Source organism: Sturnus vulgaris, chromosome 2 (assembly GCF_052056855.1).
Source record: "Sturnus vulgaris isolate bStuVul1 chromosome 2, bStuVul1.hap1, whole genome shotgun sequence".
Lineage (NCBI taxonomy): Eukaryota > Metazoa > Chordata > Aves > Passeriformes > Sturnidae > Sturnus > Sturnus vulgaris.
The window spans coordinates 31,426,610-31,450,302 of NC_142244.1; the positions used below are offsets into that span (position 1 = coordinate 31,426,610).

The following is a 23,693-nucleotide window of genomic DNA, read 5'->3' on the forward strand; positions in this document are numbered from 1 at the left end:
CACATCTGCATACCAGGAGCAAATATTTTGAGATTCTTTTCTGGCAGGGGATACAAAAGGCCCGAGACCCCTTGAAGTGGACCATTTTCGAGGTAGAGAGGAAGATTCTTTCTCTAAAAAAAAACCTATGTGTGTGTCTCCCTTGATGAAAACCCCTTCCTGACCCCAAAAGTCACCCAAGAATACAAACTTCTTGGTACGTGAGATGTATCTAAAGCAGTTGAAATCTTGATATAGAGTTAAAAGAAGAAATTACAGAATGGGATAGTGACTATAATGAAGAAATCTTACTCTTACTATCACTAGAAATAGTCACATGGGTTGGCTAAGACTCACATTTTGTTGACCAACCTTTTCTGCTTAAAAGAAAGGATGAAACAAAAAAAAATTAATATATGAATCCAGATATTCTGAATCCTACAGAGGGCAAACCTCAGATTACTAAATTATAAAAATCAAGACAATACCAAAGAGTATCTTGTTAGCTAATGCTTCCCTTGAATTTATCAAGCTACACCTTTAACAAAATTTAGGTTCTTTGCCTCCTGGACCATTCCAGAGCTTTCAGGCCATTTCCAGACCATTGAGTCACTCCTAGCCTGAGACCTTGCGAGGGAAGACATAAAATCTCTCAAGCAGAAGAATTAATTGAACGCCTTGGAACAAATAAAAGGGATACTGGAAAGTGGTGGTGATGCCTTCTGCTCCTCCCTTGAGAAGGGTGTGGTGGGAGGTGTTCCCTTGGGCCATTTGGCTATGAAATCTGGCCTTGCCCACAAAAGAACTGGGATTTATAGATTAACTTTTCTTTTTAAGGCCTTAATTCCATTTGGATTCCCTTTTCAAGGGGATAGGTTTTGGCTTGTATTACAGAGGAGGAGAGATTACCATCAGCAGAGCAGACCGGAGGAGCAGAAGCAACATGAAACCACTGGGATGGGAGTGCCTGGGTGGGCATTTAGAGAATCACAATGAGGCAGTGTCAAAAATCGAGCTAAACATAAGCAAGGCTGTCCTGTCACCAGCTCTGGTAAAGCTGCAGGCAGGCAGCAGGGAGCACCTGTGTCCACCGAGCTGTGCCGAGGCTGGTGCTGCCTTGGGCTAGCAGGGGACCAGCCCTAGCCCCGTCATCTCTCTTGGCTGGGGAGCAGCAGCTGCCGGATGAAAAGCTGGTCTGAGGTGGCTGCTTCTGCCTCCGATTTACAGGAACAGGCAGGAGAGATCAGTAAAGGGGTGGGGACAGAGAGCCAGGGAGTCAGGTGGCTGTGATAATGGTTATATTGTTAGGGCTGGAATGAGGAAATTGAAGATTTCACTTGGGGAGATCAGGGGAGGGTGGGGGGACGTCAAAGAGGCTCCATCTTGATTGCCCACTTATTAATTGCCCCTCAGGACACAGCAGATGCAGAACCAGTCCTATAGGTTTGCTGGCTGCTGTTCCAGCCTGGACTGTCCACCCAGCTTCCAGATGTGTGTTAGCTTAGCTGTGCTAGTGGGTGGGAATTTTCATCTGGCCATTTCCACACTTGGTCCCATAGCAGCAGGACTGGAATGAGATCAGTGTCTGTGGAGCTGTGGATTTGGCTGCATGATCCTCCATGAGGGAACGTGCAGCAGAGGTAGAGCTTGGTGACTGATTCTCTCATGCAGGACAATGGGTGACAAGTAATGAAGATGGCAGCTGGCTCAGACACAAAGTAGTGTGGCTAAAGGGTCTGGGGTCACTGGGCTTCTTCAGCACCCTGTCTGATACACCATTTCCAGGAAGCAATATCCCTTATCCTGAAATATGGACAACAGATGGAAGTCAGCTACATTTTTCAGAAGCTAATTCAGGTTTGTCAGATGAGTCTTCTGGGGTCCACTCACCTTGACTTCATTCTCCTAGGAAGAGAGGCTAGGTTCCCTCCACCCAGTCTCCAGCAGGACTTTCTCAGTCCTACAATATTTTATTTTCATGATTCTACCCAGTAGAATCTTTTCCCATCTTTCATGCTGAAAGGTACGTAACAGACACAGCTTCAGTTTTACCCTGGGGCTCCCTTTTGGTTCACCACAGCAGCTCTCTGCAGCCACTCTGCTCCTACAAGGTACAAATGAAGACATGCATTGAAGATCAGCCTCCTGGGGACACAAAGGAGTGGAAATGTGTACATGGACACGCTCTTGCTGCTGTGGTATCACTGGTTATTTGGGACAGACACCACTGCTGCCTGGCCAGTTACATCAGTAGCAAGGGAAAAGGCATTCAACAGCTCAGTACCTTGGTTTGAAAATCCCTCATGGCTTTTTAATAATGACCCTCTTTGGAGATCACCACCTCTGCCTCAAGGGAGTTCCTGCACCCTGGGGAAACACCTCCCTGCTGAAGACAGCAGCCATTCAACCTGTAGCCTCACATCCACTCATCTTTGCCACCTGCTGTGCTGGGACTTCTTTGGCCAAACAAACTTACAGCAACATCTATGATGCTATTCCTTGACTGTTCAGGTCACTAGTTTTAATACAGATAAATATAAGCAGCTGCAGGTAATCCAGAAATAATCCCAAAATAATCACTGGTTTTTGCTTTGTAGCAGAAGGAAAGTACAATTGCATTTACAGATATATAGATACACAGATACACCCATACACAGATATACAGATAAACAGATTACAGAAAGAATTAAATGGATTGAAGGTCTTACAAGTAGTTAAAAAATATGTAAAATTTGTTACACTTAGAATCCATACCAGTCAGAGAGAGATTTTTCTTTCTTTTTTTTTTTTTTTTTTCCCATAACAGTAGGGACAGCAGCAATGTGTAGAAAAGAAGCTTGTTCTATTTTAAAATGTTGTGTGTACTACAGATCATTATCAAATTCCTACCTGGGCAGATAATCGACGTAGCTGGTAAGGAAACATTTCAAATTTGGTGCCATAAAGAGTGATTCATGTTTACTCAAAGGTTGTTCAGTAGCAATAAAAAGCAATCATGCATTCAGAGCTTGTGAAGATGTAATATACAGAAGCACTGCCCAGAACAACAGGGCGCTTCCCATTTCACAAGAGAAGGAACTAGTGACAAGGATCCTCTCAGCATAAAGCTCCTTGGATTTAAAATGTTGTTAGAGGTGGAGTAAATATGATGAACCAAAACTTCCAAAGAGGATTTGTAGTGCCTGATGGAAGATCTTTCATTCTATTGCAAGACTTGGGATTTCAGAAGACAAATTATCCCATAATTGCTGAGCCTGAATGGCAGTGAGGGTAATAACCATCAGTGTCAAAACCAGTTCCATCAGGTGTGACTCACCTTGATAGGTCAATACCTCAGTGGAAATACCCAGAAAGATGTGGATGGGCAAAACACTCAGAAGACTCTCGTGTGAGGAAAGCTTGAGAGGAGTGAACCTAATCACCTAAATGATCAACAGTAGTTGCTTTTGCAAACTGCACCAATACCTCCTTATCACTGTCTTCTTCAGTGATCTATTTCGTGTACACTCTAGGGAAAAAAAAAAAAAGCCAAACAAAAAACCCAGAAAACACAGGGAAGATGTAAGTAATAATTTAAAAAACCCAGCCCTGAAGAGTTAGCAAATTCTGATCTTCTTCTGATGGAGACTGAGACTGGCAACTGAGCTGGCAACAGATTTGTTTGCATTGTCTCTAAAGTATTTGAGGAATCAACTGGTAATTGCATTTGTAGCAATGTTAAAAACAAATTTTTGGTTCCTTTGTGCATTGGCAGTCTATCTTCAGCACACCCGTGTGACCATGGGGACATAGGCACTTTTACAGAGCCATGGTCAAAGGTGATATTCGCATGACTGAAGCAACTGGGAGTCACCTCAGGGCTGATATGTGCTCCGAGGTGTGCCACAGCAGCAGATAACGCACGGCAGCCCGGGCAGCACAGCGGGGGCAGAAAGAGGGAAAGGGGAATTGCTCAGAGCACCGCTGTCACGGCCACTGGAAATGGTCAAAGGGCCAGTAAATGGCTTTTTAATTCTTAAAAAGACAAACAAACAAACAAAAAAACAAAAAACCCCAAACAAACAAACAAACAAAACCCCAAACCCCTCCCCCCAAAAAAACAAAACCAAAAAAACCCCAAAAAACCCAAACCAAAACAAAAAAACAAACAACACATGGATAAAGTCTTCTGAAAAATAAATTTAGATGTCTATGTGTATGTGAGAGATACACAGATACACGTTTTATTATTATCTGCTATTCTTGTCCAAACTTGATCAAAGCAACATGGTGATGGAAATTGTCAGCTATGACAAAATGCTGAGAAAATTGCTTTAGTCTGTCATTTGGATACAGCAAATCAGTCCAGATGTTTGAGGTTTTAATTATTCCTCAAGTCAAAAGAAAACAAAAAATGTAAGTTACCTTTGTCTCATACCAACAGAGGACCATGTTTGTGAAATCATTTGCAAAGATCAGTTGAAGGGAATTTAAAATTCTATTACATACTGTGGAAATCAGAGAATGCCCACAAGTTACCAAATTTGGCTGTAGTTGCTTAGTGGGTGCTGTTAACTTAAAGGAGTACAAAAGGGGCATTTTCAGAGGCAAAATAACTTTTGTTACTGCAGTAAGATAGAGTCACAATTCCAGTAAAAGAGAGGTGGTACTGGAGGATTAGTCCATTAGTGTAACAGTAATTTCAGAAAATTGTGATAATGTAAGACACACAAGTTTCTCTCTGTGAAGCAACCGGTTTAGAGCTCCATAGGTTCCACTGGTAATTGTAACCACCAATGCTGCATAATTCCCAGTCTCCAGGTCTATCCGAGTGCATGAAATTTGCAAGTGGCACAAGTCAGAAGAGCTCGCGTTCCTCTACTAAATGACATTTCCTACTGGCACTGCCCAAGATGGGGTACGGAGCTGCACGGACTGTCAACCCAACTTAGGATACTTCTAATCATGGAATGGCTCGAGTTGGGAGGGACCTTAAAAGTCATCTAGTTCCTCTGGACTCTATCCAAAAGGACCGGGTCCTTCCTAGGCTGGGGGCCCCAGAAGCTGACGCAGTAATGCTCTGAGTCAGCTGCATTTTAATAAGCATTTAATACAATATTAGTCCATTCACCTCATGCCACCCACTTTTCGCAACTTTTATCTTCCATGAAAGTTCAAAAACTATTTACTGGAGATACAATTAAGTTTAGAATTGCAGGGGAAAGGGTACTTTTGCTTTGCATTGCTTTTTGTCAGGGGATGGAGCTAGCGGAACGCTCTAAGTTGTTGCTGTAGGTTTGTAACAAGCACCTGTCGCAAGGCTGTTCCTGGCATGCTGACATTTAACTGCTGGCCTCAAAAGCTTGCCATTTTCAAGCACGGAATTTTGCAATATGAAGAGACGAAAGTGGCTGAGTATTTTGAGTCACTAACCAAACCACAGCTAACTCAACAAGGATCAAAATTCAGTAACCAAAGACTCTGAACAAGGACTTATCTGAAGGAAGTAATCCGAAAGGGAAGAAATAAGTGAAAACTTCAGTGGGACCTAGTTTGAAAGAAAATCATTGGGAGAAAAGATTGGTAAAAGAGTTTCACGGTTATAATGACGGGAGAGCGTCTGGGACTTTCAGTCACATTACGCTAAGGGTGTTCATTTCCGTGGTCCGAGGAAACACTGGAAGGCTTAGGGTAATGCCAAGAGCCCTTGATTTCCCAGGCACAGCTCAGCAAAACAAGTTCCCACTCATGGCTGGGCCAGGCAGTTATGGGCACAAAAAGATTTCTTTTGTTAAGGCACCAGCAAAGGCGATGCGGTAACTGAGGTGTAGCGCTGACTCGCCCCCAGCCTTGTCAGTCTCAGCTCCATCCCTCTGGCAGGTCCCACCCGAAATTCGCGGCTTTGCCCTCGGAAAGCAGAGCTCGGCGATGAAAGCCAGACCCTCACCGCCGGTCGGTGGCAGGGCAAGGTCCCGGGGGGACGGGCCCTGGGGGTTCCCGGCCGGCCGGCCGTGCCTCGGGGACCAGCGCTGCCAACTTTGTTTCTGCATCGCCTGGGCTCGCTGGGACGCCGCGTCCCCGCCGGAGGGGGTGGGAGGAGGAGGTTCAGGCGGCTCGGCGGCCGTACCCGGCCGGGGCCGGGCTCCCCTCGGGGGGCCGGGGGGCCCCGCTGCCCCGGGAGCGCCTTGACCCCGCCGGCACCGCCAAGGTCACCGCCCCGACGTGTCCCTGGACCCCCGGCCCCCGCCAGTCCTCCCGCCGCCGACACTCGAGAGTTTAAAGAGGCTTTTCTTCCCCGGGAGCGGCGCCTGAGGGAAGGGGAAGGGGCAGGGGCAGGGGCAGGAGGGGGCAGGCAGGAGGGACAGGCGGGAGGGGCGGGGAGAGGCTGGCAGGGCAGGAGCCGGGCGGGGTGCTGGCTCCAACTGGAAAGGAACCGGTCCCAGCCCAGCCGGGGAGGCTGCGGGAGAGCCGGCGGCGCTGGGCAGAGCACACCGGCCCCGGTCCCGGCCCCGGCCCCGGCCCCGGCCCGAGCAGCCGCCGCCCGCCATGGGCACCGCGCCCCCCGTCAGTGCCGCGGCCCCGGCGGGAGGGACGGGGGGGCTCGTCGGGGGGAGGATCGACCTCGTGTCACATGCGGGACGGGAGGATTCGGAGGGGGACCTGCAGCCTGGGTGGGGGTCAGGGAGGAGAGGGTGAAAGCAGCGGGGCTTGGGGAAGAGGGTGATGCAGAGCCAGTTTGTGCAGCGGGCATGGCTTTCCCGGAGCCACAGTCTTGCTGGGTGACTAATTCTGAGTTTGTGCTGTAGAGTGGATCTGTGAAGGCAGGGAAGATGCCAGAAGGGGAGAAAATGAGACAGTGTAAACAAGAAGAGGAGCAGCAGCAGAAAGAAGAGGAGCGGGAGGGTCTTATCGAATTCTACAGTTCCTACCAGGAGCTATTCCAGTTCTTCTGCAGCAACACAACCATCCACGGGGCTATCCGCCTGGTGTGCTCCAAAAAGAATAAGATGAAGACAGCCTTCTGGTCCGTTCTCTTCTTTCTCACCTTCGGCTTAATGTACTGGCAGTTCGGGATCCTCTATAGAGAGTACTTCAGCTACCCTGTCAACCTCAACCTCAACCTGAACTCTGACAGGCTGACGTTCCCGGCTGTGACGCTGTGCACCCTCAATCCGTACAGGTAAGAAACAAGAGTTGCAGAGATGTTGACTGCCTTGACTTTGATAGGTGCAGGGTAAAGGCATGTACTCTGGTTCTCCTCGTGATCCTCGACTGCCCGCTGTTGTAGCCGTGCCGGTGGAAAGGACACTTTTCAGAGGTCTTTGCTGCTGCAGGGCACTCACAGTAAGGCATGTTAGCTTAGGCAGCTCTGCTTGGTGGTGTTATTAGCAGGCTGCGATGTAAACTGCCACAGGGCTAGGGCAGATTTACTTCTTTCCTGCAAGATAGCCTCCAGCAATGGGTTAGATTCCTGGTGGCAGGAATGCCCAGAATCACCCCAGCAAACTGCTGCATGTCTTATTCAGAGCTGCTTGTGTGCATCCAGCCTTAAACCTGCTGGTCTTCTCTCCCCCCTGTACAGATACAGCGCCATCCGAAAGCAGCTGGATAAGCTGGACCAAATCACTCAGCAGACACTGCTAGACCTCTATGACTACAACATGTCTCTGCCACAAAGAGACTGGTCCACATCGTCCACACAAAAGCGTAGCACAAGGAGCCTGCTCCATCATGTCCAGCGCCATCCTTTGCGGAGACAGAAGCGGGATAACTTGGTCAACTTGCCAGAGAACAGTCCCTCAGTGGACAAGAATGACTGGAAAATTGGCTTTGTTCTGGTGAGATCCCTAGATACCCCATGCCCTACCCACTCCAGTCTCTGCCTGGCTACTTCTGTCTTGTTAGACCTTTGGCCATGCCTTTCCTTACGTAGAAGTCTGATTAATCTCCACTGGTTTTTGCTAATGACAGATAAAGGCAGAGCTGAATCCTTTGCTCCATACAGTCCTGCTCCCCAAATTCTGTCCATGTTCATGCAGGCCCTAGGGGACGTCCATGTCAGTGTACATCTCTTCCCAAGAGCAGGAAACCCTTGTCCTTCCTGAGAATACATCAGCCTTGCAGTTGCTTTTGAGAGCAGTTCATCAGCATCAGCTGCTGCATTGCCCAGTAATAACAAAGGAGAAAGTATTTGATGATCCTGGGCCACTTGAAATGTGATAATGGTCGCAATTGCTCTTAGGTAGCAGCTTCCTCGCCCTAGGGTATCTATCTGTGTTTGCATTTTAAAAGGCCCTGAAAGACTGAGGCTAATCGCTCAGCAGTTAACGAGTTTCCACGGGATCGAGAACGTTTTTCTGGACACATCCTGAAGGAAGGGCTCCCCACGCAAGAATTTAAAGGTCTTGGTTTTATACCAGGTAGAATTTATGTGCAGATTACCCTACACACCTTGCTGCCTCCCAGGTTTTACTCAGCCTTGCTTCTTCGCCTGGCATTGCCCTTCCACCGAGGAGCTGCCTTGGGTTATTTCCCTATCCTGCTCATCACCTGTTGGTCACACACAGGAGTCCTATGGAACTCTTAATTTCCTCCGTCATCCGTGTGTGCTGAGGGAGCATAGCTTCTCCACGGGCAGAGCCTTGTCTCCCGGACAGGAAGACTTCTCTGACACGGCTTTTCTCCTTAACAGTGCAGTGAAAACAACGACTGTTTCCATCAGGCGTACTCCTCGGGAGTGGATGCTGTGCGGGAATGGTACAGCTTTCACTACATCAATATCCTGGCGCAGGTGCCTGATGCAAAAGCCCTGGATGAGTCTGACTTTGAGAATTTCATCTATGCCTGCCGCTTCAATGAGGCAACGTGTGACAAGGCGTAAGTAGTGGAAATACCTCTGAAAACACTTGTTTTGTGCCTGGATTCGAGGGAATCAAGGAAGCCACGTTAGAGAACCTCTTTTCTGAGGTGGGTTCGTTCCTTGTTCAGTTCCCATTTGAAAGATAAATTATCTTTGTTGAATCTTTCCTGTGGGTTTTGCGTATCAGGGCCACAGGTCCTGTGGCCTGGAACTATGAACCTCCAAGGATGATTTTGCCTTTTTCTGGGTTTCACACAAATGAAATAATTATATGGTAAAAACACCAGAGTGAGCACAGATGTACAGCGTAGAAGTATTTTTATTCTACCCTCCACAGTGGTAAAGTAGTACATATCAGCCCGCATAAAGGAAAAAGAGAAGAGAGAGTTGATACAAAAATACAATAAAAACATAATCTCACTTTCCTCCTGCCATTAATGGTCAAAAAGCCCCGAGAAGGTAGTGGGCTGAAAACAATCTGCAAGGGAGGAAAAGGGATAGGAAAAGCTAAGAGTTTCATCAGTATTAGGAAGATAATACAGTAATTGCTAGCAGTGCTAAAACCCATTTGGGCTCTGAAAAGCAGCATGAAAAGCCTTGTGTAAAAACCTGTCCAGCTCCAGGACATTTTTTACAGCACAATTTAATTGCTTTTCCCTGTTCCTGTGAGTTTACATAACAAATACTGCCCATCTGCTGTAAGCCCCTCTCCCTGCTGATGGAAAACAGAGTTGTTACTTTCAGAAAGCCTTCCCCTTGGTTTCACAGCCCTTCCTCTCTTTGAATGTTTCTGTTCCCCTCTCAGGAACTACACCCACTTTCACCACCCCTTGTATGGGAACTGCTATACCTTTAATGACAACAGCAGCAGCGTGTGGACATCCTCGCTGCCTGGGATCAATAATGGTGGGTGAGAGGCACTCCTTGGTGAGTAAGGAGAACAGCTTAGCTCTGTTTTCCCTAGGAGCTATGGGCATCCTGCTGTGCTTAGTACTGGTGGTGGCAGATTGCAGCCCTGCTCTGTCTCGCCCAAGCTGTTTTCACCTATCTGGGGACAACTGTCTCATGGACATGGCTGTTCCTCGCCACTGCCCACTGAACTCTCTCTCCCTCATCAGTGCCTGATCCTTATGCTCTTTGTGTCCTCTGGACTTGTGCTGGCACTTCTTGAAGTCCTCTGTTAAGTCATAGTGCTTGTGCTCCTCCTGGTCTTCACCTTCTCCTTTCCCATTTTCCTCTTTCAAGAAACTGACCTGTTTGTGTTCCTAAACCCCCTGAAACTTCTCCAGACCAAATCTTCAGGCTTTTCTTCCATCTGGTTCCAAGTTTCTCCATGAAATCTTTCTCAATTCCCAGTTCTGTTTTTTCTAAGCCACAGTGATGAAATCCAGTTTTCTCTGGCCTCTTCTGGAGCATCCAGCTTTTTCTCTGGCCTCCTTCCAGTCACCCCCTATTGCTGCCAAGCTGTGGTGCAGCTCTGGTTGATGTCTGTCTTTTCCTTTGTCTCTTTCAGACTCCTTTCTAACCATCCTGCTCTCTCTTCTCTGCTGCACCACAGCCGGCCATGACCTCCCTCGCTCTCTGATATTCCCTCAGGTCTCTCTCTGGTGGTGCGCACCGAGCAGAATGATTTCATCCCTCTGCTGTCCACGGTGACAGGAGCCAGGGTCATGGTCCATGATCAGAATGAGCCAGCCTTCATGGATGATGGGGGTTTCAATGTTCGTCCTGGCATTGAGACCTCCATCAGCATGAGAAAGGTGAGCAAGCAGAAGGGGTGAGAGCTATGGACAGGAGGTTTAACTTGGTTGGACCTACAGTGTGTGTTTAAGGGATTCATCACATGGAGTGAAGGGAGAGGAGGAAGAACAGCTTGCTGGCCTAGATGAGAAGCATTTGGCTACAGTTTATCAGTGAACAATGAAGTGGAGACAAGCAGGGGGAGCTGGCATCCCGAGGAGAGCATAAAGAGCAGATACTGATGGATGAGCCGTGTGTGGCATGGGAGTGGGAAGAGGACAGCAAAGTGGAATTGTTCTGCGCAGTGAGAGTTTGCTGTTGCAGGAGATGACCGTGCGCCTTGGGGGCAGTTACAGCGATTGCACAGAGGATGGCAGTGACGTGCCAGTGCAAAACCTGTACTCATCCCGCTACACCGAGCAGGTAACTCACCCTCACCCCTCCTGGGCCACCTTGTTCCTCCACTTTCCTGACATGCTTCAGCCCCCGAACGGCCTTGCCTTTCCTTGGTTGCTGCTAATATTGTGATGCGATACAGGCAGCAGTGGGTTTGTTCCCTTGATCAGCCTTTTCCACCTTATGTGCCTCCCAGGTCTGCATTCGCTCCTGCTTTCAGCTCAACATGGTAGAACGCTGTGGCTGTGCATATTACTTCTATCCCTTGCCCGACGGAGCAGAGTACTGTGACTACACGAAGCACACAGCCTGGGGTAAGTGGACAGCAAGGACAGAAGGGCTCATGCCTACCTGTACCTGTTTGGTCCAGCCCACATCCCAGCATGTCTCATTGTCTTCAATGAGCTTCCTGGTGTGACACATCCAAAAGACAGTCTTGCCTTGGATGATTAGCCCCTTGTGGATGGAAACCTCTTCTGGGTCCCCCTCGCTGTCACACACCACCTTTTGTCTAAAGGTACAGTGAGCTTACCTGGATTTACTTTCTTTGCTGTTCAGGCTACTGCTATTACAAACTCCTGGCCGAATTCAAAGCTGATGTGCTGGGCTGTTTCCACAAGTGCCGGAAACCTTGCAAGTAAGTTGACCATCAGTCGGGCAGGAAGATTGGAAAGTATTCCTAGAAGTGTTGGGAAACATTCACTGACTAGGCAAAAGCTTGGGTCAGTAGCTGAGCCCCAACCTGAAAAGGTATTTCTCCCATCAGGAAGCCAAAATGGCTGAGGGGCGTCAGGGTTGGCTTAGGGGTGAGCTCCCAAAGACTGTGCATTCCACATGGTGGGAAGTGGGTGGAACTTCAGCATGGGAGGGAATCTCCAGGTGTGCCTGGGGATGGTGAGACCCGGCCCTTGTACTCCTACATCTTCAACAGCTAACACCTCTTGCCTTGCAGAATGACAGAATACCAGCTGTCAGCTGGATACTCTCGCTGGCCTTCTGCTGTCTCAGAGGTAAGGAGAGGGTGTCCTGGCTTCCCAGCACTGCTCCCAGCTCCCATTTAGTCCTTCCTCAACTAGTACTAAACCTGTAGGAGGCGACTGTGATCATGTAACAATTCACTGCACTTTCATTTCAGGACTGGGTTTTCTACATGCTTTCACAACAGAACAAATACAATATCACTTCCAAGAGGTGAGTGCCTCTAAACAGAGACTGTTTCCAAACCAGAAACCATCCCAGTGGAATGTGTATGTTGGAAATGTCAGAATTAAGATTAAATCACTGATGGGAAGATATCCGACATGTGACCCATAGGCTAGGGCAGTGGATTTGGGTCAGAGTAGATATATACTGAGACTTCAGCAAAGCTGGGGACCCAAGTGAAAAATTTTGAAAGAGGTCAGATGCTGATATGAAAATAGTAAGCCCCAATACTTGCTGTGTGTTCTGGAGTCACAGTAAGTGCTCCTGGAAGAGTGGGAAGGAGAGCTGCAGGAACTTTTGCCACAAACATTGGGTTTTACAGTACAGCGTCAGGAGTGCACTCTAAGTACCAAAGACTGTATTTAGTGCAGAATGAGAGAGCTGCAGAGATGGGAGAAAGCCTCTGGGTGGTTTGTATGGGAGAAGGATGGGGGGCAGAAGGGGACAGAGGTTAGGTTTGGTGAAGAAACGCAGGGATTGAGGAGTTGGGGTTACTGAGTGTCATCTTTCATTCACAGGAACGGAGTTGCCAAAGTGAATATCTTTTTTGAGGAGTGGAACTACAAGACCAATGGGGAGTCTCCAGCCTTCACGGTACATACTCTACTACTGTGTCTTCTCTGGCCACCCATTCCCCTACGATGTCCTTGCACTGTGGCAAGGTTTTGTTGCAGCAGCACTGCCAGATACTGAGTCTTTTTTCCTTGGGCAGGGTCAGGGAAACCCTCCCAGCACTACAGGGAAGAGGGAACAGGCAGGGAGGCAAAGTCCCAGATGAGGGCTCTCTCCACTGCTCTCTCTCCATCTCCTGCAGGTAGTGACTCTGCTGTCCCAGCTTGGGAACCAGTGGAGTCTCTGGTTTGGATCCTCTGTCCTGTCTGTGATGGAGCTTGCAGAGCTGGTTCTGGATTTCATTGCCATCACCTTTATCCTGGCGTTCCGCTGGTACCGCACTCAGCAGAAGCAGTCTCCACCGGGACCCCCTCTGCACAGTCAGGATAACACTGCTTTCCAAGATGAGGCACCAGCTCTCGGTGCTCCACATCGCTTCACTGTTGAGGCTGTAGTGACCACACTGCCATCCTACAACAGCCTGGAACCACGTGGGCCGAGCAGGGATGGTGAGGTGGGACATGAGTGAGGCAGCAGCTTCTCCCACTCTTCAGATGGGTGGCAGCTGGAGCACGCTTTGTCTGCAGGGCCTGTGTTTCCTTCTTTCTGGGGTGCTGCACATGCATCACAGCAAAAGACTGCTCCGTGGTTGGCCTGGGCTCATTGCTTTCACTTCTGTAGGCGAATCCTTCAATCTCATAAAATACTATTGCTGTGGGATCACCAGGGATGAGAGCTGATCTAGTGTATGTATGGGGGAGATGTCCTCTCGATTTCCTTATGCTCTGTGCATGTGCACACCTACATGTGCATGCATGCTTTCTTTTCCGTCCAACAAGGGAAACTGCTGCCACAGTTCTGGTCTGTCATTAATTAAAGAGGTTTGGCAGGTGTGACTGGCCTCCTCGTGGTATGACAAGGAACAGGAATAGAGTCTCAGCTGGGGCACAAATCTCTGAACAGGCTGAGCTTTGTTAAGCTTTCCCTAAACTAGTTGCTCTTTCCTCATTGTTCATGTCTAGCTCCGATCCCAAGACTTTGTCACCTACCCTCTCCTCCTCCCAGGGAGAGCCTACTTGACACAAGAGCCACTGGTATGATTTCAATCTGTATTACACACAATGCTCTGGAGAGGTGCTCGAAGCTTGCTGCCACTCCCAGGTCTGGGACGAAACACCCCCGGCAAAGTAAAGGCTCCCTTTTCAAGCTGCCTTTGTGGCATTGGTAGATCTTGGGTGTCCCCACTTCCTTAGGATACGCTATACGTGTGTACATCCAGCTGTTTGATGTTTGCCAACAGCTCTGGGACAAATCGATCTCTACATTTGCTTGACCTTCCCTGCTTTCTTCTTGAGGGAAACAAAGAGTTTGGCAGGATTATGCACACTCTCCAAAAATCCCAACCTCTGCTGCCATGGGATCCTGCAAGAGAGGATTGGAGCAGCACAGGTCATGCAGTGCCTGTTCTGCTCCTCCCAGCCCTTGTCTGGTCCACCCACAAAAACTCTGCTGAGGCCTCCTCTTCCTGGGGGAAGCACAGGAAAGTACTGCAGGTTTTAATCAAAAAAGTGCTTCCAAGGAAAGCCTTAGCCTATTTGATTGGACCACGTGGGCAAAAATGGTCCTCAGGAACTAATTTGGGGACCTTTGTATAAGAGAACACGTTTCTTGCAGTGAGCTTGCCATATTCTTTTCTTACAAATATTCAGACTTCTGCTGCTATGGTGTTTGCACTGCACTTTATGGGGTATCAAGAGAGCAAAGGTGATGTCCTTAAAAAACAGGATTACCCACTTCACAGGACAGAGATACTGAATTTAAGCAATTTAGGCAAAGACCTGTGGAACCCTGTAACCAATCACACTGCAAACTGCCACTTTTAAATTTCAAAACTAGTTAATCATAACAAAAGAAAAACTGAAGCTGTTTTTAAAATCAAGGTAGACGCACTGCCCTTGGGAAGTTGGAGGAGTTTACTGCAGTATCTAAACTATTGCCTAATTTTTCCTGTTGAGATGCTAAACACATACTGGTTGTACTGCTCTTGCCTTGATTACCTAAATGCACTTTTCAATTCCTAGCAGAGAATGATTTTATTCTTCTTCAAATACACAAACAACTGCTATATTCTCTATTGCACAAATATTCCTGATTTTACCAATTTTATCCCAGTGTTCAGCTGATAACTCTTGTTTGAAAGTGAAGATAATATCTCTCTGCTAGGAATAGAAGCAAGTAACTCAGGGGATGTCCTTCAGCAAGGGTGGGAGCCCATCAGGAGGGAGAGGCCTGCAACAAGCACTTAGAGGTATGGGAACATGTATTCCTGCTTGGGGGCTCCCCCTATTAAAAAAAAAAAAAAAAAAAAAATCAGAGCTTCTGCAAACATGAAAAATTCCATTTTCTGTGTCTGATTTTAAATGAAGTAAAAAAGAGCAATGAATGAAAGCTCAAAATTGCCTCTGTGAAGGTACTTTCATGTTCTGTAAAAATGCTGCCCAAGAGGCAGAGCTAAAAGCTAGGTTTAGTTGTTGAAAGTAACTGGCCACAATTAAAACACAAAAGACAGGGAGATAGAGGAGCTAGGATGCTGCACCCAGTTCTTGGTCACAAATTCAGTACTGCAGACTGATGCCTTGGGTGTTTTCTAGCACATAAATGAGCAAAAAACTGACACTGGACACAAAGCTATTTGTTTCACAAAGCCACCTTCAAATCAAGAAAGGAGAAAGAGCAGGTGCAACACCTAAACCAGTCTTTGTATACCATAAACATATGGTGATTCATATGATAAGCATGATCTTTCCTCAATATCCAGAGAATAAGACACGATTCTTCACATCACAGAACCATAAATAACCTTGTAATAACCATAAAATTGATGAGACCTGCTGCATCACATGTAGTTAAGTGGGTGATTAAAGCAAGATTAATCAGAAGCCTAACTACTTGAAACAGTAAGTTCTCTTAATCATAAAGAAATACAGCTGTACAAGGTAGTGATGTATTCCCTGGGGGAAGCCTGAACCATATTCTATCTGTTCCACAGAAGTGTTAAAATGAAAAGAAAAGAAAAAAAAAAAAAAAAAAAAAGGGCTTTGACTGATGAACTCAAAGTAATGGCACCATTCAGGATAGCTGTAAATCCAGAGTTAAAAGCCTGTGCAAACGTGAAGAAGCAGTTATACAGTTGGTAAATAGGTTAGCCTGTCCTGTCCCTGTCCTGGGAATCAGTGCAAAAAACTGCCATCTTGGGAGAAATCAGGTCCTTGTTCAGAAATAATCTCTAAATTTCTTGTAGGCTGGCAAGACCACAAATGAGCTCAGCAGATTTACAGTGAGCTTGGTCTGGCTGAAAACAAGAGGCAAGGCCAGCAGTGCTGGAGTAAGAGTGCAAAAATGGGAGTGTTTCACTGAGAATGTGAAAAATTGGAGAAAAGGGAAGAGAGCATGCATGTATGGGGATCTGCAGGTCAGCAAAAGGCAAATTAAAGGTCTGAGCTGGGGTGAATTTGTACAAGAGGAGGAAGTCGAGGGGTTGTAAATGCTCAGTAGTGTTAGAGGCATAGCAGAGTTATTTTGAGGACATGGAAAACATGCAGGGAACAGCTGAAGGTTGTGTCTTTGGACTGGGAAGAGGTGTCAAAACTGTTGTTTTTCTGTAAGAATTAAGGTAATAGAGGAAAGGCATGGAAGTACAACATAAGTGTCTAGGGAAGCTAGAAAAAAAAATGAGAGAACCATCACTATGGAAAATAAATAATATATTTAGAAGAACTAAACCCTCCTTGCTGGAGGGCTTAAGAGAAGCTGGGCAGATAGGTCAAGGTTTGTCTGCACAGACTGAGGTCAAACAATGAAGGAACTTGAAGGAAGGGTCACCAAGCTCCCGGGACAGGTTCAATAAAATCTAAGAGGTTTCAGGCTACATCAAGAAATGAAAGATGCAGTAGTGCTGCTGGTGAACAGACACAGGGAAACCACAGAGATCAGGAACATACCAGAGGCACAGCCACATTTAGTCACAGTTCTTTGTATTTAAAAATATGCAATATTTAAAGGAGGCTTGTTAGCACAAGAAAGGAAAGTGCCTTGAGCTTCCAAGTGCATGCTTAAAAGAAATGAACTAAAAAGAGCTTAATTTTTAATAAATTTATGGCAAATTTAGTTTAAAAAATAGTATAAAGGCTTTTGGAAAAGAAGCCTCTGAGGAAAGAACATTAAAAATTTCTATTTTTCCTCTGCAGAAATCATTTAGTGGGTCTGTACACTGAAGGGAAGGATGTTATGAGGCTGTTCATATTTGAAACCTGGGGAGCAAGTCAGGGTGTTCTGAATAAGTGTTGCACTCTATCTCAGGCCAAAAATAGGTAAAAGATTATCAGGAGTATGGAGGCTCAGGTATCCAAAAGACATGGCTGAGTTGCCCATTTATAAAACCTATATCTTTATCTGTTACATCTCTCAGAGCAATTATTTGTTTAGAGGCCAGAACAAAGGTAAAACCTCCCCTTTATTACTTCTCTTCACCAAGCTGAGGCTTCCAACCCCTGTGGATACATCAGGGCAGGGATCTCTGTCACTTCCCAAGGAAGCCAGCTTCATTTTAAAAGTGTTGATGCTGCATTCTAACTCTGAAGAAAAATCTGTCTTCCCCAACAACATTTGGTTACTCTCCTGCTGAGACAACAAACCCCACCACTGATGAGAGCCTGCATCTGGCTTTGACCAGCACAGAGACACCTCAGGAAAGGCCAGAGCAATGCCTCAGGCATCTAGAAATATGAAGGTTTAGGGTATATCCATTTAGGAGCAATACAGTTGAGGCTGTTCTTCCACCACATCTGAAGACATCAGGTTGAAGCACTTGATGTGGGAGCTGCATGTTGAACAGACTGGTTTGGGTTGGAAGTGATCTTAAAAGACCATCTTGGCTCCAACTTCCTGTCACAGACAGGGACACCTTCCACTAGACCAGGTTGCTCAAAGCCCCATCCAACCCAGCCTGGAACACCTCCAGAGATGGGGCACCCACAGCTTCTCTGGGCAATCTGTTCCAGTTCAAAGTCATGTTAAGCATGTTCTGTGTTTAAAGGCAGAGCTTGAATTTTTAATTAGACATATAAAGACCTATTCTCCAAAAGCCTTGCTTTTGGACCACATTTTAAACACTGTTTTGTCTGGGATAAGAAAGTGCAGGAGCAACAGAAGTGCTGATGCAGTGAAGGATGGCACCTCAGAAGAGCATCCACTAGAACCTGGTATTTTCAATGCCTTCCACAGGATTTATGGCTAGACATGCAAGTCTTTGCAAACAACCACATGACTCATGAACTGGGCTCAACCCTGGGGCAGTTTTCAGCAGTATGTTCACCCCTAGCTCTGTGCTCCAGTCCAGCTGCCATCTTTGGAAAATAAGCATTCAATCCCCAGCTTTGGCTAGGGACTTGGACACGCTATCATCAACAGTCTAAAGATGCATCTATCCTAAGAAAACATCTTCCCTATCCCCTTACCTGAATGAGGCTGAGAACTGACAGGAATGCAACACAAAACTTGGCAGGAATTGTAGCACAACTCGTTTGTTCAGGTTGTGCAGGCCTGAACTGCATGGAATTTTAGACTGTACATGCTGCTTTAATCCACCAGCCAGTCCAGACACCCTCCTTTCTCAGGAAGGTTTCCATCTTTGAAGAATTACCCTATCTGCTTTGCTCCAAATTCACCATTGAGAGTTGTTCTAGTGTGGTCATTGTTCTGGTGTGATTTTGGTGATGTTTAAGACTGGACAGTGATCGATCAAAAGGGAACCAGAAGCCACAGGGAAGATTGCTTTACAACCTAGCTTTTGTAGCACTAAGGGCAGATAAGGACACAAGTACCTAATTTTAAAAGAAGTCTGCACTAGACAAAGCTCTGTCATATCCTTTTAATGAGTTTCAAATGTACAGTGAAGCAAAACAAAGGGACACTTACCTTTATTCCAGTTCATGCTCCAAGATATGTTGTGAACAGTGTCCTACTCTTGGGAGGTCTTCATTTGGGTCCTGAACTTAAATCCAGAAAACAATTCTTCATTGGTGTTGGAATATAAAAATCCGAGGTTATTGAAATCTAAAGGCAGAACAGCCTGAGAGCCAGAGCTGCCACTAACACACTAGTGCACAGAAGGCAGTCCCCTGAACAGGACAGTGGTTGGACATTGGATGGCTGAAAGCAGACTTTGGCTTGGGCAGCCTCTTCCCCCAGAGCTGCTGGTTCTCACATCTTGTTACAGACTTACCAGAGTCAGTTCAGCACAACTGGAACTGCCATCATTTTACAATGGAAAGCCAGCCACTGCTTTGAGGAACAGAACTTCAAGTATGTATACGCTATGGAAGTCACAAAAAAAACCCCAAACAACTTCCAAAAGTTTGGCATCCCAACCCTTCCCACTCACTGACAGACCAGACAGACTCAGTAAGGTGGTGAATTGTGTTTCTTAGAGACCATTAAAAGTACATGAGCTGATTTCCAGAACATGCCAGAGGAGATTACAGTTGTGTTTATAGAGAAAGTAAATAAACTGCACGTGCATGAGTGGCTGTGATGCTGTGAGCAGCACAGTCCCTTGCTTTTACTAAGAGGGCTTTGGTGATTTGTTTTGCCCATGCACAGAGACACAAAGGAGGGGGAAAGGAGCAGAGGAGGAAGCAACATACATCTAAGAGAAAGAAATTAAAGAGACAGCCTTAGGGGGACCTCAGCTCCCAGAGAGACAGGAGGAATGGGGCACCAAAGGCTTGTTTAGAAGAGTTCGAGATTGCTGGTCTGGGGGCCTCAAGCTTGTAAGCCTACCCCCTAAAATGAGAGCAGTAAGTAGCACAAGCAGGCCCTGGCTCCTCTTCAGCAGATGCACTTCTGACCGTCCGTCCCATCTCAGTTCCACAAGGAATTAGGGAAGTGCTCAGGGGACGAGGGCTGCTTCACTCCAGGATCTTCGGCTCTGCCCTCCCCCGAGGTGGAGAGGAATAGAATTGCAGGGAGATGAACTCAAATGAAATGCTGGGGCATGGAAGTGAGCATGCAAAACCTAGCCCCTTGCCAGATGCCCTGGGAGGCAGAAAGGGATTTCCCCAGCACATCCAATGAAACAAAACACATCTGCTCCTCCCACCTTTTGTACTTTGCTCTTATCTGGGAACTCCAATAATGTCCTCCCTGCCTCCTCTTAAGCCTAAAGAGATCCCAGTGTATTCTAGAACAGAGGCAGAACTTTCTAAATTAAAAGAGTACCCTCTTTCCAGTCTAGATTATAGGCTACAGCTCAGCTTGTTAAAAAAAGCTTAAAGACAAGATACACATTCCTTGGAAGACTCTACAGAAACAGGGCAGCTCATTTAACCCATGTCTGACAAGACATACAAACAACTCATAGCACTTGTTACTTTGATGGAGAAGAACAAGAAAGCCACAGCCACAAGTTTACTTCTATCAGAGACCACCCTGGACCTAAACTCAAGAGAACCCATAGCAAGTAGAAGGATTCAGTTTGATCAGCAAGATCTCTCAAAACATAAGTTGCCAAACTGGGACATCTGATGTCTCTTTCCAATACCCATGCTTAGAGCACCATTTCCCTTTGAATCTCCAGCTAACCATTTCAAGTGTTTTCTAACTGCTGCTGAAAGTTAGGGCTTTGTGGCAGCAGAAACAGTGCAGATAGTCTTAATCAGAAAGCTGTGCAGCTCATTCAGTCTCATCTGGAATACCTCCAGCCTCCTTCACCTCTATCCACTATGGCAGTGAGTTTCCTTGATGTTCAACCCAGTCACACAAAAGCAAAACACCAATTCCCATTCTGCCACTGCTCCAAAGTCTCCCTTCTGGAAAGCTACAAGACAGTAGGAAGCTACAGGGTCCTGGCTTGTGTGTGCATAGATGAAAGGCATATTTGACACTCCCCACACTTGTTCCTTGTGGAGAGAGACTTTACTCCCACACATGCCTTTTAGATAGTAGCAATGCTCCTTTCACTTAACTGTGTTTAGCCTGTTGCACTTGACTGAGGTAATCATGTAGGCCCTCCTTTATAAAAACTGAAATGGCCATGTGCAGGCAGCAAGTCATCTGGAAATAAGGACAGGCAGAATAAATCAGTTCTTCAAGTGCTCACCTCTCCATGGCTAGAGAAATCTATATCACTAGGTGCAGCTTAGATGGCTCACAGCCACTGGCCAACACAAACTAGCTTTTATTTCAGCAGCTCAATGAAAAGCTCAAGTCATGCTACCACTCTTTTTAGGCAGAACACTAAAGACTCTCACATGCTGAAGTCCTTCATCCCAAAAGGCACTGTGTTAAGGCATTCTTATTTTGCTAGAGTTCACACAGGCACTATTTGACAAGCTTACACCCAAAAATAAACACAAAAAGTTCCCTGCACAGGAGCAGGAGCAAATAGCTACCCACTCTTCCTCAACTTCCCTTTCCTCTAAGCTTAGAGGACACTCCCTAAAGCTACAGCAGCTATTGAAAAGTCTATCTATGTTTAATAAGCAGCTCAGAGTCCTATACAGAAGATAAATTCAAACAAATAAAGAAATCAATGAAGAAGCTAGGTGAAAGGGAAGGAAAGGAAAAATTCAGAGGCAAGAAGAGACAGGCAAGGTAATAGGGGACAGGAGGTTGCAGACTGAAGGAACTACATTTAAGTAAAAAAGTAGACTGGAGACAAAGCAAGAGAAAAAAAGAAAAAAGGAAAGAACAAAAGGGCAAGTTACACCAAAGGTCCCTCAGAGAATTCCAAACCACCCACCAGGGAAGGAACTTGCCAACCCATGCACTCCAGGGTAAATGTCCCTCATACTTACAGGTTTATCTGAACTGGCAGTCAGAATTTCCCATTTCTACAATGATAGCATCTCCCATTCCTCATACTACTAGATAAAGCGTACCATTTCCACACTAAGTGAGGGAGTTCCAGCATTACTACCTCCCTTTCCCAAAGACTGGAGTTGATACTTAGACAATTAAGACCCTCAAGATCTCTGAACAAAAAGGAAAAGTTTGAAGTACTCTAGAGCTAGTGTTTCCCCACCTTTGAGCCTGAGGTTTTTGATACTTACGTGCAATCACCACCACCACAAGGGCACCAATCACTCCCATTATGATCATCATCTGAAGAAAAAGATTGTCCAAGAGCAATAGTCAGAACAGATTGACAAGTTCTCATTTTTCCTGACAGCCAGAGAACCTAAGCCAGGTCCTGAAGGCATGACAGTCAAGGCCTCAAAGCCTTCTCACAGTGAAAGAATTTTATGCATTCGAAATTGTCAGGAAGCCTCATCTATACTTAGAAAGCCCTGCAGGAGAGGAGTAGCCCAGTTCCCTCCTGACCAAGGAGATCATGGCACTAGGAAACTCACCTTGCAGTTCTTCCACCAGTACTTCCTTTTGAGTTTTGCTGCGCTACTTTCAAATACTGAAGCGCCAGCCTGAAGTGCATCTGCCCGGTCATCCAGCTCTGACAGCTTCTCGTCTCGTTGCAGCACCTTGTCTACGTTTACACACATTATATCAACCACCTGCAGAAGGAAGAATAGAGCAGTTATATTGGTAAAGACAGTTGAAAAAATTTAAAAGGAGTAACAGCCAATAGCCGATGTTGTAATACTAACAAAAAAAAAAAAAAATAAATGGGGAGGGGGGAAGATCAGGGTAAGAAAGAAGTAATTTCAAGTCGCTGCCTACTTTGAAATGAAAAAACAATAAAAAAAAAATCCGAGACTCACTATTAAAACATCCGTTCAAGTACACTTCAACCACATGCTCAGCCTCACATCCTCATCTGCTTTTAAGAGCTCTCCATTCCTGCAGCAAGCCAAAGCCACGCTCCTTATGAGAGGAGTCATGCGCTCAGTTCACTCTCCCAGAGCTGCAAAATTACCTTATGAGCTTCACGTTGCTGCCCCGGCCAGGCACAAAGGCGCTACTGCGCGTCAGCAGCCAAGCCACTGACATCGATCCCGGGAAGCCAGGCTAGGGTTCCCCCGCACCACTGCACACAGGGCTCCCTTGAAGCAGCCCGCAGGGATTAAGAGCTGTCCTGGACGCTGTACAGCTTTGTTTCCATAAGAGATGCACGATAACGAGGTACCAAAAAAAAATCTAGCAAGCCTGGTCCTTGGAAGTAATATCTGGAATTAAGTGACTTTTAAATATAAAGCAATTTCTCCTCCAGCCTCTTTAATAGGTTTGCCACCCTATTTTTGAGTATTGATTGAGCATTAATTAATTCCGGCTTTGGCATGACAAAAGGAGCCACCCCCTCAGCGATGGACACCGGTGAAGAACATCGCTGCCGCAGAGCAGCGAGGAGTCAGACACCCACCAGGGCTGGCAGAGCTACTGACCTCCTGCACTTGGGCCTGCGTCTGCTGCAGGCGGCGATTGCTGGTCAGGTTGGGGGGAGCCCCGGGGGGACCCCCACCGGGGGCTGCCCCTTCGGGAGCTCCTCCTTCGGGAGCCCCTCCTTCGGGAGCGCCGGGAGCAGGCTGCTGAGCTGGGTCAGACCTGAGGGGTGTAGCACACACATGAGCGAAGAGAAAACTCAGCCGCTCCAGAGAGAATCCCCCGCAAAATCCACGCGAACCCTAGAGTCCCCAGGCTGGAGCAGTGCTGGCTGCAGCCTCGCTGGATGCCGCCAGATCGGGAACGGGCGGGCTCGTGGGAGAGCCTAAAGCAGGGGCAAGCCCAGGGGGGGCAGCGGGAATAGAACCAGCCCCTCACCGAAGGAGCTTGCGGGTGCAGTCGCGCCAAGCACTGCGGCCTCTCGGGGGGGAGCACAGCGACCTGGGCGCACGGACGTGACCAGCAGACGGGGAAGGAAGGTGAGGAAGAGGGACAGGGAGGCAGCGCGGGGGCAGCCCGAGGGGACCAG

General features: G+C 47.0%; 2 protein-coding genes across 15 annotated transcripts in view; one reads left to right on the forward strand and one right to left on the reverse strand.

Moving 5' to 3' along the window:
- The window catches only part of VAMP1 (vesicle associated membrane protein 1), a 30,316-nt gene that overhangs the window by 6,179 nt on the left and 444 nt on the right, over positions 1-23,693 (reverse strand). For 4 of the 14 annotated variants that reach the window (XR_015801904.1, XR_015801903.1, XM_088160614.1 and 1 more), the window contains exons 2-5: positions 23,167-23,326; positions 22,180-22,338; positions 21,880-21,931; positions 18,746-18,821 (exon numbers count right to left, since the gene is read on the reverse strand). Coding sequence is in view for 7 of the 14 variants with exons in the window: in XM_088160614.1 (XP_088016740.1) it covers positions 18,748-18,821; positions 21,880-21,931; positions 22,180-22,338; positions 23,167-23,326 (445 nt within the window). In the remaining 7 variants the exon portion in view is untranslated. Of the gene's footprint in view, positions 1-9,119; positions 15,113-18,745; positions 18,822-19,232; positions 21,479-21,879; positions 21,932-22,179; positions 22,339-23,166; positions 23,327-23,693 lie in introns of those variants that run through there. The other 10 variants (XR_015801907.1, XR_015801906.1, XR_015801905.1 and 7 more) reach the window with 10 other exon arrangements.
- Positions 6,630-13,298, forward strand: SCNN1A (sodium channel epithelial 1 subunit alpha). The gene is made up of 12 exons (XM_014884259.2): positions 6,630-7,138; positions 7,541-7,796; positions 8,651-8,835; positions 9,624-9,724; positions 10,415-10,578; positions 10,883-10,981; positions 11,151-11,268; positions 11,513-11,591; positions 11,907-11,964; positions 12,090-12,145; positions 12,676-12,751; positions 12,972-13,298. The coding sequence occupies exons 1-12, from the start codon at positions 6,789-6,791 to the stop codon at positions 13,296-13,298; spliced, it is 1,869 nt and encodes a 622-aa protein (XP_014739745.2). The 5' UTR covers positions 6,630-6,788.

Bases quoted from the DNA above. Each gene is read 5' to 3' on its own strand.
- SCNN1A (XM_014884259.2), top strand. From the start codon at position 6,789: ATGCCAGAAGGGGAGAAAATGAGACAGTGTAAACAAGAAGAGGAGCAG. The intron at 7,797-8,650 runs GTGAGATCCCTA...TCTCCTTAACAG, and splicing joins GGAAAATTGGCTTTGTTCTG to TGCAGTGAAAACAACGACTG. The intron at 11,269-11,512 runs GTAAGTGGACAG...TTTGCTGTTCAG, and splicing joins CACGAAGCACACAGCCTGGG to GCTACTGCTATTACAAACTC.